Below are 16168 nucleotides of genomic sequence, written 5' to 3'. Positions count from 1 at the left end.
TCTGTTGAAATAGGAGCGGCAGGGCTGCGTTCCCGGCACCCGGCCGCCCGCATGGCTAGCTTATACCCAGAAATAATTACACGGAAATTGTATTCTTTCAAACACTGCCCTGGCCCAGCTAGGTCCAGTTTCTTATTGGCTAGCTCTTACATATTGTTCTAACCCATTTCTAATATTCTGCGTAGCCCACGAGCTGGCTTACCAGGGAGGATCTTAACCTGCGTCTGTCTGGAGCGGGAGCATCATGGAAACTCCCCACCAAGACTCCTTCTCCCAGAATTCTCCTGTTTTCTCCACCCACCTAAGGGTGGGCCTTATCAAGGGGCCTAGGCAGTTTTTTTATTAATAAGAAATCACTCCCACATCACGTAGTGTTGAAACACGCTTCATTATTTATTTATTTCTTTTTTTAAGTCTCTAAAAATGTGATGCAAATGCCATTGAATCTTCAGGGATGGGAGAGGCTTACTTCTTTTACCGCATCTTTAGATGAACTATAGTGAAATACTATAGTTAATACTATACATTTATAACATTGATCAAACACTTAGCAGCTAAGTGTGAATGCTTTCCATCAAGACAGGAAAGGCTTTGTCATACTGAAACCTGGTAGAGGAATGGTGACAGCTCTTTCTCAAGTACAAAGATGGTGTTTACTGAGAACCCCGGTTTTAACCCGCTGTAGTTACAGAATTGCGTGCCTGCAGTGATAAATTATATTTAGCTCACTTGTGTAGCTTAATTTCAGATGATAGATGGATGCACACACTAATTTCCGTAGAATATTCATGCCACCAGTAAAATCTGATGGTAGTAACTTCTATGGCAAATTGAGCTTCAATGAGGTTTGTGATTTCTCTCATCATAATATAATGTGTTTTTTCTTCCCTATAACGATGCTGTCGAACCTAAGAACAGACACACACACACCAAAATTAAAGTAAAATTATGAAGCACTGACCTATAGATTTAGATTTTTCCCTTAAAATATATTTCGTATTAACAAATAATATTGAGATTGGGATTTAGGTAAAAGAGGGTCCATTAGGAATCAACACAAATACATTTCATAGGAGTTGTTTTCAATAGTATCTGAAAAATAAAACAGTATTTCTTTTTATCTTAAAGTGACATAGATTCACTTCAGAAAATATAAAGATATATAAACATATATAATAGTTTATATATAAAAATAGCAAAATATAAATAAAAATAAATAGAAAATATAAATATATAAAATAGTTTGTATTTATAAATAGAGCAAAAGAGTTTAAGATGAAATATAATTCCTTTTAATGGAAACTCCATTAAGCTAAAAATTTTTTCTGACCTTTTCCTTATTTTCATTTGTGAACAAAATATTTTCTGGGGACAAAATTTCTTCTTCAGGTTCACTTTTGCCCACTAACAGTTCCTTCCACTTAGCATTATCTAAAACAGTTTCCAGTGGCGTTCAGTGTTATACCTATGACTTCCCCAGTCACTGGTGACAAGTGATCGCTTAATACCTACGCTGATTGCCACAGTGCTGGTTGTGTGTCCCTTACATTTACCCAGTTCAAAGCTACATTAAAGCCATCATTGTTTGCTGCCTCATGTTTTTGTGCCCAGTCATTTGATGTACTTTTCACCACTATTCTTTTTTGTCAAAATCCAAATTGACGCAAATGTCCAAATATAATTCCTTGAACTCATTTACTTTGTCCCCTGTTTTCCTAGGAAGAAAGACTTATAACCATAATAAACATAAAAATTTGTAAATATTTTAACCAAATAGTTATAGACTTTTGATGTATTTGTTACTAAACAAATTAAGAAATCATGTTCTATGTATAATAGTACATAAATATTAAATTACTGTTTTCTAAATTTTAGGCAGTTTTTAATTTTTTAAGAACATTATTTTTATTTTGTGCATATGAGTATTTTACCTGCGTAGAAGTCCGTGTACCATGTGCATGCAGTGCCTCAGAGGCCAGAAGAGGCCATTGAACTTGGAGCGAGACAGAGTTGTTAGAGGCCATGTGGATGCTGGGAATTGAACCTGGGTCCTCAGAAATGCAACCAGTGTGCTTTAACTGCTAAACTGCTTCTCCAGCCCCTCCTGATCTGTTTTAATGCCCAACTTCAATGTGAGTGCTTGCCTCTTCTCTGGATAGCTTCATAAACCATCCAACCAACTTGGCAAGAATGTACCACCCTGATTTTCCTCTATTTTGCTTGAGATACAGTGTAAATGGAGACTGTACATATATTTTCTGGTTTCCCAGACCCAAATAATCACACAGAAACTATATTAATTACAACACTTTTTGGCAAATTTCTTAGGCATATTCCTAACTAGTTCTTACATCTTAAATTAACCCATTTCTATTAATCTATGTATCATCACCAGGCTGTGGCCTACTAGTAAGATTCTGGTATCTTTCTCCTTTGGCAGCTACGTGGCGTCTTCTTGACTCTGCCTACTCCCTCTGTATATATATGTTTTGATTTCCTGTCTGGCTTTACTCTGTTAAGCCATTAGCCAAAACACCTTTATTCATCAACCAATAAAAGCAATATATATACAGAAGGACATCACCCATCAATACAGACTCTGTCAAAATCAGTAGGCACTATAGCTTTGAAATTTTCTCTCAAAGCAATCTAAAACAGTTATTTGTGTGAAATTGAAAAGATTGCCGTATGTGTTTTCTTCCAAACACACCAGCTCTCTTTAAAAAGCTTCTTGACTGTGGTGGTACCTGACCCCTTGGGCTCATTCCACAAGTTTCCTGACTGAATCTGTTGTCTTCCCTTGACCTCAACTTTTCTCTGTTGTTGTTTTGTTTTGTGCTTTTATATTTAGTTTTAAAAACATATTCTCATTGGTAAGCCTTTAAAGTCCACAGTGGAATTAGTTTGAGGGTATCAAGTCCAAACAATATTGTATTTTTATATTAGAATGACCTATGAATGTAAAGTCACTTCCTTTATGCTTCAAAGGGGAGGAGAGGGAATGGAGAGGAAATGGCATGAACTAGATGCTTCAGAAATATTTACATGTGTACTAAGACTTTTGCAAGCTAGTTTGATAATATATCTGTCTCCATTTAGAATCTCATCCTGCAACACAACAGTGTTTTAAATTTCCTTGTTAGCTTTGCTGCTACTGTGTGTGTGTGTGTGTGTGTGTGTGTGTGTGTGTGTATACTGGTGCATGTACGGTTGCTCACATGTTTGCTAATGTATATCAAGGCCCAAGGGCAACCTCAGTTCCTCATGCAGTATCCACCTAATCCACTTTTATGAAACAGATTTTCTCACTAGACTGGGACTCACTGAGCAGTCAGGCTGGCTGCTTCGGCTTCCCCCCGTGCTAAGATTATAAGTGAACATCTGATACCTGCATGTCCACCAAGTACTTTACTGACAACTATCAAGCTACCCTGCTGTTGGCATTTTACCGTCCTTCTTCTATAAAGTGTTTTAGCCAAGAGGAACACCGAGGGGAGGTTGCCTCCATCATTGTAAGCTACACCTGATTAAACAAATTCTTCGCGATGGGATACAGCTGTACTTTCTTACTGTGTTTCTATTGCTTCTCTCTTCCCTGGGCTCCAGTCTGGTCTACTGTGTTCTTACATGGATGCAGTGAGTAGAGTATCATTCTATGTACAGTGTTGATCATGTGCAACTGTGTGCCCTGTGGCTACTATGAGCCAAAGTATGGCATCGTGACACTCAAGACTCCTACTGAGTGAGATGGCTCAGCAAGTTAAAGCACTTAATCCCCAGAACCGACAAAAGAGGAGACCTTACTTGTCTTCTGATATCCAGAACCACTGCAAGCATACACACAAGCACACACACACATGCACGCTCACATGCATGCATACAACACACACGTACACTTAAAATAAATCAATAATAAATACTACATGTGGAAAAGATAACTTTTAAAGTTGAAACATTATCACCCTCTCTGATCCCTAAACTTGTATAAATCTGAACTTATATTACCTGGCAGCCAAAAAAGGGGGGCTCAAATGTTTGTTTATATGAAAGAATTTTCCTGATGTTTGTAATAAGGTGACATGACACATAGCTGGGGCTTCTGAAAAGGCTGGCACTGTTACCTGAGGCATTTTTCTAGGGATAGGCGGGGAAAGGTGGCGCTTCCTCACCTTTTGTAGGGTCTTACACCCCACCACTGTAGTGTACTGTGTGTGTATGTACATGCATTCTTGCCATGAAGAGATGTGGGCTTTATAGAACAACCTTAGTTATTGGTGTCACCTCCCCTTTGTTTCAGAAACTATATTAATTACAACACTTTTTGGCAAATTTCTTAGGCATATTCCTAACTAGCTCTTACATCTTAAATTTCCTAGAACATTATTAAAAAGTTGAAATTTTATAGTGGATCCTTCCGAGGGCCGTTATATAACTTTCTGGAAAATGAAATTACATTCCTCTTTGACAAAAATTCACTACTCCCATACAGCCCCGTTGGCATTAGGAAGTTGGATTTTGTGCTCCGGTGAGAACATAAGGAAGAGTTCTATCTTCCATACCAAGGCAATCAATAGTGAAATTCAGCTTACATGACAGCTGCCCAAGCCATCATCTTTGGGCACTGGAGGACCACAAAAACTACTTAGTTGGTACTGCTGTGTATGTCTATGGATGTGAACAGTTGCTGAAGGGTGAAATTCCACCATGCAATCCTTCCTTTTGTTCTTTTATCAGAAGCATCGCGTGTAGTGCTTCCCATCTTTGTTCATTTCTGTTGCCTTCTTGGTGCTCCTTCCCCTTCCAGGTCTGCCTATCTTCCATTCTTCCTTTGCTCCTCCAGCACTCTCTTCATCTTCTCTATTTCCCTCATCTTATTTTCCCTCTCGGCATCCAACTGTTTTCCCAGCAGCCCCTTCCAGCTTCCCACACAGGAATCCAAACCTCAGAATGAATGCATTTCAATTTTCCACTTTGGGGAAGCAAAGAAATGAATTCCTGATGATGATTCCAAGTTTGAGCCTTGTGGGTCTTTCCCATTTCTTCAAAGGAGGAAGGAGAGGTGTCATAGCTATTTAGAGACCTTATCTTGTAACACTGCTGACTTTACAAATAGGTTTGTGCTGTCCAAGGCTAGAAGTGTGAACAGCTTTACCTGCCACATTGTGTGTCTCAAGGGATTAGTAAAAGCATTTGGGATAAGATGCCCTATTGACAGTGAAAGCAGATGAAGGGTAAAATAAAGATGTCATTGTTTTGATATAGATGGGGCATAATTATTTAATATACTGGCTTCATTTTAACTGCTGTATATTAGAGAGTAGCCATCATATAAAAATTCATGCACCATTTTCCAAGGCCCCTACTGTTTGATCCAAAGATTCAGAACACAGGAGAATAGCGGTTGAATTCTTGGGCATCTGGGAGGAGTTAGGGGTTCTGTGTGTTTTGTCTTTATAACGTTCTAGTCTATCCAATGGGACTGAGAGGGAGTCACTATCTGATGCTGTCCCATGGTTATGGAAGAAGTGTTTTCCTCAGCTGGGAAATAGAGAGTGCCACGCTAGTGATGAGCTCTTGTTCACAATACAAAGCAGTTGGGGTATCTCATAAAGCTTATTAATGCCTTGGAAGCCACCTCTTTACATAAACTCCATGTATCCCGATCCCCTTGTCATCATCTGCCAATGCGATATTTCATTTCCATTAGGAACTGCTTCCACAGATCTGAACTGCTCCTCCACCCTCTATTTGTCAAAGTCTGTTCCTACATAAGATAGAAATAACCACTGTCTCCAAAGTAAGAGTCTCTAGTTTGTCTACTATGTAACCACCCAAAGAGATTGGTACTGTTTAACAGTGTGTTTAATGGTTCAACTTTTGGATTATGAATCAGTTACTAACTGGGAGGAAAGCAATATCCAGGACTTTTCTATGCACGTATAAAATACTGTGCAGAGACAACTCACATTATTCTTCTAGAACAAAGCCTTAATGATGATGCTAGGAATAAACTAACCATACCGCTCTAATAGGAGGAGTGATAATGTCGACAAATTTGCACAAGAGTGGTATAATTTATGGTGTTTTGGTGTTTGTTTGTTTCCTAATGTGTTTGGGATGGCTTATAAAAGTGTTCCTTGCTTTAATACCTAAAGTGCAAATCCTAGTTAGGATTCCATACAGGAAGCATTATAGATCATTTGGCCTTTATGTTTCTAATTCATATGCTTTTGCGGGCAGCTATTAGCCAGGAATAGGGAAAAGGCATTAAAACATCAGCCCATTTTCCTTCCATGTGCCCTGGTCCCACTGTTGTTTTGTTTTGTCTCTCTTTTCATTGTGGCTGAATACAACGCCTCCACACTACTGCCTATTATAAGTTTTGAATAGAACTAAAATTTATATTCTATAATGAAAGTTTTTAAGAAGAATGTTATTTAAAAAAAACTTTAAATGCATTTCTATTCTTTCAGAAAGAATAGCGGATGAAAATATTTCCTGAAATGAAGAATAAAGTGACCAATTTAACACAACTGTTGTTCTGAAGCCACAAAATAGCCAAAAATAGTGATTTGGGGTTTTCATCTAACAGAATAATACTAATATGAGTGTTGCTTTGGTTAAATTAGATATAACCCAATAATCTGCTGTGGGCTGGTTCTCTCTGTCGAGGCTCTACTGACACACTCCAGTAGAACATGGACCCCTTAGTCCCGGAAGGGTGAATTTCATAAATACTTTTCCAACTTAGGAATTAAGAAAAGTGTATGCATGCCCATTAATACTATGCTGAGAATGGTAGTGTTCATTATTAAATTTTTCTCATTAAAACTTAAAGAATACAAATGAACTTAAACAAAATTATCATTTTAAGTTAGACAAAAAGTCAAAAGACAATTTAAACTTTCTTATGTAAGATTTTTCTGAAAACTTTCCTTGGGTTTCAGTGTCATAATTATGAGTGAGATCTTAATGGAAAAAACACCTTGTCGGGCACCGAGAGTCATAATTCAACGATGCCAGATGATTGCTAGCTTGACGAGCCGTCCTGGGAGACTAGAGAGTTCTTGTGGCGTCTCTGAATGAGTGTGTCTTAGGAGCTCTGGTGCCCAACACGAATGTAGAAAGGTCACAGCAAGTTTCCCATGATTGCTGCTGGATGATGTTTTGGCTCTAGCTCCAGATCATGTTGCACAAGGGGAGAATCATTCATGACATTGCACAACTCCACAGCCGGAGCTGTTTCAGCTCATCTGATGAAAACTCCCAGTTCCTTCCTAAGAAAGCACTGAAAACCACCCCCAGTGCGGGGGGCGGGGGGGGGCAGAATAACAAAGGGGATGCTTTAATTAAACCAGTCTTGTTTATACAATTCTAAGATGAAGCTTTACACCCTAAGCTTGTCTTTTGAAAATTCAACATGAATTTACTGATCATTTTAAAAATTCCAGTGGCCTCTTGTATAAACAGGGAATTTAGCTTAAGAGGTTGTGTATTTGTCCTCCCAGTGGAACGGAAATGTCCATCATGGTGACTTAATGAAATTTTTGCAAATGTTTGAGTGAATAAAAGAATGCCCCATTGCAATAAGGAAACATTAATACACTTTCAAATAAGAAATCATGCATCTATTGAAACATATCATTAATAATGATAAATCTGTTCCATTTTCTCCTTGCAGTCTCCAAACGTCCACAACTACCCCGATATGGAAGCTGTTCCCCTGTTGCTAAATAATGTGAAAGGGGAGCCCCCAGAGGACTCATTGCCTGTAGATCACTTCCAGACACAAACTGAGCCAGTGGACTTGTCAATCAACAAAGCCAGGACCTCCCCTACCGCCGTTTCATCCTCCCCAGTCTCCATGACAGCGTCTGCCTCCTCACCTTCTTCAACTTCAACCTCCTCCTCATCTTCTAGCCGTCCAGCCTCATCCCCCACCGTTATAACATCAGTATCTTCAGCATCGTCTTCGTCAACAGTGTTATCTCCAGGACCCCTCGTTGCCTCTGCCTCTGGCGTGGGCGGCCAGCAGTTTCTACACATCATTCATCCTGTCCCACCTTCCAGTCCCATGAACTTACAGTCTAACAAACTCAGTCATGTTCATCGCATCCCTGTGGTGGTACAGTCGGTGCCGGTTGTCTACACAGCCGTCAGGTCACCTGGAAATGTGAACAACACTATTGTTGTGCCACTCCTGGAGGATGGGAGAAGCCATGGCAAAGGTAAGAGACACAAAACCCCACTGTATTTCAGCACTAGAGAAAACCATGTGGTTTTCTTTCTTTTCTTTTTTTTTTTTTCATTGACTGGGACCAAGATTGTGTGCAGACACTGTGTTCAAAGGCACTCTGTGTTGAGCCATGCAGATCACTTGATTGGCCACACTGATTGCAAGCAGTCACATATGTATGGACGGTTACCTTAGCCGAACTCAGTTCGTATACTTATTTATTGAGTCATTTAATGTCAAGAGTTTTGATATTTTAATTTATTAAAATAAGGCTTTTCTTACGTGGTAAAATGGGAGGGGCGGCCCATGGACAGTAGAATTATATATGACGTGGAAGTTTATAAATTCCTTATGGACATTGGTCATTGTGTGTATTTTAAAGTAAGTAAGGATTTTTTTGTATATGTTCAAACTTGACATTTTTAGATGATTAATATAAAATGCCATGAAGATGGATTGCCTAGGATCTAGACACTTATTTTTGAGTACCTTCTAAATTAGGTTGATACGAAAATGATTAAGCCAGACATTGTGGAATGTCCCTTTAATCACAGCACTTAGGAGGCAGAGGTAGGTGGACCAGTAAGATTTGAAGGCCAGTCTGATATATATAAAGAGATTTCCAGGTCAGCCAATGTTACATACTGAGATCCTGTCTTTATTTACTGTTCTGTTCATGGTGAAGACATATCTTGACCAAGGCAACGTATAAAGGCAGACATTTAACTGAGGACTTTCTCACAGTAGTCCATGAACATTACAACAGGAAGCACACAACAGGAATGGCACCTAAGCAGTAGCTGAGAGCTTTATATCCTGATCCATAAGTAGCGAAGAGAGGAGAGAGAGAGACAGAGAGACAGAGAGAGAGAAAGAGAGAGAGAGAGAGAGAGAGACAGAGAGAGACAGAGAGAGAGAAAGAGAGAGAAGAGAGAGGGCCCATTTCCAGCAACATACCCTCTCCAGCAAGGCCACACCTCCTAATCCAAACAATTCCATGGCCTGGTGACTACACATTTAAATATTTGAGCCTATAGGAACCATTCTCTTTCAGACCATCGTAACCTGTAATAAGAATAGATGTACATCTGTAAAATTTCATATAGCTTTAGCCATCTTCTAATTCAGTTACTATGATTTTTAAAAAACAGGGTAAGTTAGAATGGAAATATTTCAAAATACATTTTAAGAGTCTCTCAGATGTAGGAGGTAAAAAGTTATTTTGTCACATGTTTATGTGATAATATTTAGTTATTTCATTAATTGTGGTAGTTAGGCACCTGTATATGGAATTGCCTTCTACTTATAAGTTACTGCTTTATGCAGAGTTTTAACAGAAAAAACTGTAAATTCCATGTCTCCCATATACAAATCTAAGCACTAAGCCACCCTCTCTGCAAACATAAAATCTCATATTATTGACTTATTCCCTGTGAAATTGAGTGCATATTTGTGTATTCAGAGGCCAAACACAATGCTAGGATCAGACTTTCCCGATATTGCTTTTTGCTTTGACACTGTGTTACTACTGATGCCCATGATTAAAACATGATCGATGAATGCATAAACCACTGTCTTCTCATAAAATGCTAGGCAACACGGTTGTTTTGCTTCTGGTAAAAGGTAGGATTCAATATTGAGAAATGATATATGATTGAAAACTTGGCAGGATGTTTATAAACATCCATAGGAGCTGTGTGTTCATCTCTGGAAATTATTATTTCATCAATATGAAATTTTTCCATGGCACTCAACTAAGTCTCACCTTCCCTCTTTGAGCAAAGTTAAAAATCTCCTGATTCAGGAATTTCAGTTTGCAAGTTTGACAGTAGACATTCCCTGCTTTATATAACAATGTTGCTTCCAAGGCCCATGTGGCTTGGTTCTGGTACCCAGCCCCGGGGTGTGGAGGGATTAAAGAAAAGGCAAACATGCATGTGCACACATGGCGAAGCTGGAATCAGGTTGGGGTTTCCTACCACTTACCAACCTGGACCTCATCATGTTTATTAGATATGATCCCAGGGCTGGTTAGACTCCATGGTCTCTGTAAGCAGGCAGGCTCTGTCTGTAGACATCTGGGAGGAGGAAGCCATGGCTGTGAGTCTGTGCATACTGATCAATTTTTCATAAACACGCATACTCACACTCCCTGAGGAAAGCCTAGCCATTCATCTAGAGCTAAGCCCATATGGGTAACAGCTTAGCCAGTTTCCCATGAGTTGATTGCTCTCTCTAACATGTTTGTGTCCCTCTCAGATTCCATGGCCACTCACTCAGGGGCTTTCTCTGCTCCACACACTATGTGCCATCTGCTATCACGGAACAGAAAACATATCTCAGCAACACTCTGGACTCAGGAAGTGGAGGAAAAAGGGAGTAAGGTGCTTTTCAATGGATTCTTTTCCTGCTGCACCCTTTGCTATTGCTCATGACTCTGAGTACAGTGAACAAGTCTCTTTGAATAATAATAACCTAACTGGGTACTAAATCAGATATTTGTTTTGCCTATTATTGAGACATATAAATTTCAAAGAATTAACATTTTACAGGTAGTGAAGCATATCTTTATATATAATATGTATAGTATTATATATATATATATAGTATAAGCCTATATGTGTGTGGACTCCAGTGTTCCTGAAGTTTTATGATCCTATATTTGTGCCCACATTCTGCCTATGCTACTTAACAGAAATATCACTTTCTTTATGAAGCTAATTAGTAAATATGTTTATGTTGATCATAAGCCTTTTATATAATTTTGAATCACTAATAAATGAGCAAAAGAGATACCTTTTATTTCTCATTATCATTTTATGGCACATGCTTCTTGTAATTGGGGGATATAACATATGATATATATATATATAAAACTTAATATTCTAGAAAATGTGTATTGTAGGAGCCCTGTGAGTCTCCTACAATGCTGTCATTTGTTCTCTATGTGAGGTATGTATTAGTTTCATTTGGTAGTTTTTATGTCATAAATAAAAATGTACTTAATCATAAGCCAAGTGAACAACCATTCCAAAGATTTTTAAGACCATAGACATGTGAAGTAAAAATGCTGCTTCTCTCACTTATAAATGTAGAAAATTATTTTCTCAATCCTCATTTTTATCAGTGAAAAATGGAGCTGATAACATGATCCTTCTTGGGATTTTATGGAAGGACATAGTACAGATACCATGGAGTGACCAAGTATCTGTAAACATTTGCATTTTCATCATTACTACTCTTCTCCTAAATATTGCAAGCAATAATCAACACTTCCTTTTCTTCCTTGCATACAACAGAAAGTTGATAGTGACAGTGGTATCAGGAATAGAACTTGTTGAATTAAAGTCAGCCCCAGAAGTAGGATGGGTACAACTTCTCAAAGCTGCTCACACAGCAAAGATAAGGGATGAGAGATCAGTATGAGAAATTGCCTGGAAACATCTCATTTTTGAATTTTATTACTTCATATTAAGTTTTTATAATCACCATATTCTACAAATATTTCTATAGCATTTTATAACCTTTTATTGTTTAACTGATTAACTGGAAGACAGTAAAAGTGTCGAGTGAAAAGGTTTGCCTACCTCACAGAATGAGGAAAGGAAAGGGCATTTGGGTAATTCTTCAAATCTTCATTTTACACACATGCAGCTGGGTACTGAACACACCAAAATGGCTGAACAGTAAAGGGGGCTCCTACTTACCTTTCCACTTAGGGCTTGTCTGCTTGCGATGGATGTGCGAAAGAAAAATACCCTAAGGGGGTTGGTTTTCCAAAATGCTAATATGAAAGGTATAAAATATCACTCATATAAATTAGGTGAACTTACTGGCTCATTGCTTTTGAGATTGGTATGCCATATATGTTCTGTGATAGAGAAGTAGATGAGCCTACACATCACGTGACACAAAGGACTGGGAATGTATATGACCATATCTAAACTCACATATCATGTAGCTCAAGTCATGTGTTCATCTGAGCATCTTTTAAGCATCTCTCAGCAGTAGTCTTTATTGCCACTGAAGATACAGTGGTTAACAGAGCTGATACTGTTTCTCTCTCACACTGCTCCCTGGCTTATCCATCCTGAAGCCTGTGGACCACATGTAGCTGAGGGCAGCTAGGAATGCAGCCCAACACAAAATTGGAAGCATACTTAAAACTTAGAGATATTGTTTGTAATTTCTTTGTCACTAAATTACGTATCCTTGAGCATGAATTTTATAGAAGACAGCATCACATTGCAGAGCCAACAGGCTGGGCATCACTGCAAGTCTAATGGACAATAACAAATTAAAGAAATCTTAGAAATGAATACTCATTAATTTTGGTTAGAGTGGACAAATATTTCCATAATGTCAGCCAGTGACTTTTCCAGTAAGAAGATAATTAGAATTATCAGTAAATGAAGTTGTATTTGACAAAAGTATTGTCATATAGCACAGAACTGTTATATACAGAAAGAAGAAATGACTGGGATTCTCTCTAGAAGAATGGAGGTCGTGCTTTGAGGAAGGAATGAGACAAAATTCCCACCATGAATGCTTGAATAACTTGCTTTGATGAAACAAGAGCCGCAACTCATCCAAGTAGAAAGAATATTGGTCTAGAGGAATGAAAGGTGTAAGCTAGCCCAGAGTATGGCAGTATCACAGTGGCATGAAACAGAACAGGAAATAGGAAGAAACCTGGGAAAATGCTCTGAGAGGTACAATACATGAACATAATTTGGACTAGTGCTGTGAGACTGAGGACACGCAGCGTATACCCTCCAGTGTAGGCTGAGGGATGCACAGCTCGCCCATGCAGGAGAGAGTCTTGGTACTGTAGAAGCTGCAACCCTTGAGGTGTTGTTCTTATCTCTAAAGGATACCTCTGGGAATTTCAGTCCAGCCTATGGAAAGCTGTGGTATGTTTATCGTGGACTTTTCCTCATTTTGTGTTGACTTGTTGTAGCTTAGCTACTTGTGGCAGAAGCCCATGTAGCATAGAGTAAACCAGAGGCAGGATAGTGCTTGGTTCCGTTAGCAGCCTGATGAGAACGAATGACAGGGAATGTAGCACGCTCCTCCCATCTGTTGTGCGATGTGTATTTCCTATAGGCCAAACAGTGCTGAGAGCTGCGGCTCCAAGGTGAGCAAGGCCCTGCTGCCCTGAATATCCCATTGCACTAGGAGAGGGGATGAACTTGTGTCAGGCAGTATGAGTGCTACAGAGAAACACCAGGAAGTGACAACATTAGTAAGAGAAGTGGATGCTATTGGGTATAATCAAGGAAGCCCTCTGAGAGATCACCTGTGCACATAAGCTCTGCAAAAGACAATTCCCAAAGGATCTGCGAGTTCAATTGTGTATCACTCGTGTGACGAGGGACAAAGAGGACTGTTGGCTAGAGTGAACAAGTGGTGGAAAGTGTTAGAGGTAGGAGGGGTATGGATGAGAAGGGAGTAGTTCCTTCAGGGTGCACTCTATCAGTATAACAGGCCTGTTCTACCTTTGACTAGAACACTGGGGAATGGTAGCTGGAGATCGGAGCCTGGGGTTCTTAAGGAGGAGAAATGCACTGGGGATCCATTAGAGTAGAGGAGGTATTTGTTGCTTAATAATGACTTCCATGGGTCATCTTGGATGGGAGCCAAAACAGAAGGACAGGCATGTATCCAAACTTTAATTTTTAACCCATGTATGTGTGTGTATTAGGAGTGCCTACGTGTGGTCTGTGCATGCATTTGAGTGTGGGGTCCCAATACTAATATCAAATGTCTTCCTTGATCATTCTTCACCCTATTTATTAAGGTAGGATCTCTCACTGAACCCAGAGCTAATAGATTCTAGCAAGTCTAAATAGCCAGGTTGCTCTGTGGGTCCCCTGTCTCTGCCTCTCAAGCAGAACTACTGGCTTTTATGTAGATGACTTCTAAGTATCCAACCTTTGCTCTTCATACTTTTGTGACAAGGGCTTGTCAACTGAGCCATCTTCCAGCCCTTATCCAGCCTTTGGACATTGTGATGTGACATTGTAATCTGCAAATATGTTGGATCACCTACATAACTACCCAGGGCTGCAAGTTGGACACACTTCAGAGGGAGAGCTAGAGAGAAATCCCTGAGAAGTCAGAAAGGGAAGAGAGATCTAGCAATGCCCAACCTGCTAGAGAGCTTTGAGGAAAGATATGAGGGCATCAAGGACAACATGTGAAAATGAAGACATTTGATGAGGGACGTCCCCCTTACTACTAAATGTAGCTCAGGTACTGGGTGAAAGGTAAGCTGAGAGCTGTGGATTGAGGTGGGAGAGTTCCTTGCTGATGATGAGGAGTGTGCCCACGAAGTGAGAAGATGAAGGACTGAAATAGGTTCTTGTTCAGAGGGGAAATAAGGAAAGTGAGATTCAATCTACAGAGATTTTCCCTGAAGAGCTGTGGAGATAGATACTTGGCGAGGCATCCCTACTCTGCATGAGGAGACTTACAATGTAGGCAGAGAACAGCATATCTGTGTGCTCTCAAGAATAATCCACTAGAGAGTTTAAGACAGATGACTGTGGTTCATTCTATGGCAGGGAGCACAGTAAGAATGAAGTCTTTCGTTGCATGTGAGGGCTTCTGTTGTTTTGTGGAGTGACCTGTATTTCATAGTAATTGATTTGTATTCTAGCATTGATTCGCTGTATTGACAAAACTGTTGGGACAAAGATGCATAGTGAAAATGAGGGGAAATGTAAAAGCAGGTGACAAAGAAGAACATAACAGTAAGTGTTAAGTAAAGTACAGGTTCCACTAATAATTGTAATTGGAAAGGAGACCCAAAACAATGATCTGGTACGTTTAATACAAAGCAAACAAAATTTTCATAAACTTTGTTCTCGATTGCTAATTATGAAAATGATATTAGAACCAATATAAATAGAGATCAAATATTCTCATAACCACTCCTTGGAGTACATATAGTAGTTCAAAGATAGGCAATAAACCCCCCAAAATGTATTCTAATTTCTGAAAGGTATTTTTTAACATTTTGATATTAATACGTAACTACATTTTAGAATTCAAGAAAATTAAAGGAAAATGCTGTGACCAGTTTCATAAATCCAGTTAACGCTCTAAAGAACACAGATTTTGTCCAACATTTATTATCTGAGTTGCTCTTTTCTCCTTCTTATGAAAGGAGCAGGTGACCTTGATGCCCAAGAATAGAGAAGGGGGTGATTGGCCAGTGGCTTTGAAAGCAACAGGTCCTGAAGAGGCCCAGTGCAGCTGGGGTATGGGCTGGGGTGTGTGTCTGTGTCACAGGTAGAATGTTTCCTCTCCTACGGACTTTGACCTTCTTCGTTATCTTACATAGGTTACCAGATATTTCTGTGTGCCACCTCCACATTATCATTTTCTCCTTAGCCTTGCACAGCACAATGTGACAATGAGGAAATAGGTCACACACAGGAAAGGAGTCCAACGCCATTTGCCTATAACCCATTCGAAACCAACACCAAAATCTATCGGAATTATACAAAACATGTTTTTTATTCTATTCAGGATTTATTGCTGAAATAGTGTGATATTTGGTGATATAACTTAATGTGGTCAATAAGTACATTAGTTATTATCTCAAACACAGTATCAGATCGTTGAGAATAAAATATATCTTCCTGAAATAGCTGGCCAGAGCAAGTTGATTCTGCCATTAAGAAACCACGCCAGTTTGGATGTGCATTTTTTTTCCTTTGATCATTCTACTTAAATGTGGAGACATTAGACCCTCCCCCCCCCCAAATACTACTTATGTCCCTAGAGTCCATTCAGGGCTTTCAGATGGTCACAGAAAAATCTGTGATACTCATCTCCCACCCCCCATCCCCCACTTTCTTCCTGCAGGCTGTTGCCTTTCTCAGCAACCTACAGGAGGAAGCCACGGGTTTATTTTTAGTCTTC

General features: G+C 39.4%; 1 protein-coding gene across 4 annotated transcripts in view; it reads left to right on the top strand.

Annotated features, from left to right (window-relative positions):
- Positions 1-16168, top strand: part of Klf12 (KLF transcription factor 12) — a 370757-nt gene that overhangs the window by 217944 nt on the left and 136645 nt on the right. For all 4 annotated transcript variants that reach the window (XM_050144660.1, XM_050144658.1, XM_050144659.1 and 1 more), the window contains one exon: positions 7682-8228. In XM_050144660.1, coding sequence (XP_050000617.1) covers positions 7682-8228 — 547 coding nt within the window. The remainder of the gene's footprint in view (positions 1-7681; positions 8229-16168) is intronic.

The sequence above is a fragment of the Alexandromys fortis genome, unplaced genomic scaffold, assembly GCF_014885135.2.
Source record: "Alexandromys fortis isolate MF-2015 unplaced genomic scaffold, M_Fortis_MF-2015_v1.1 scaffold_43, whole genome shotgun sequence".
Classification (NCBI taxonomy): domain Eukaryota; kingdom Metazoa; phylum Chordata; class Mammalia; order Rodentia; family Cricetidae; genus Alexandromys; species Alexandromys fortis.
This window is presented reverse-complemented; position numbering and strand designations above follow the sequence as displayed.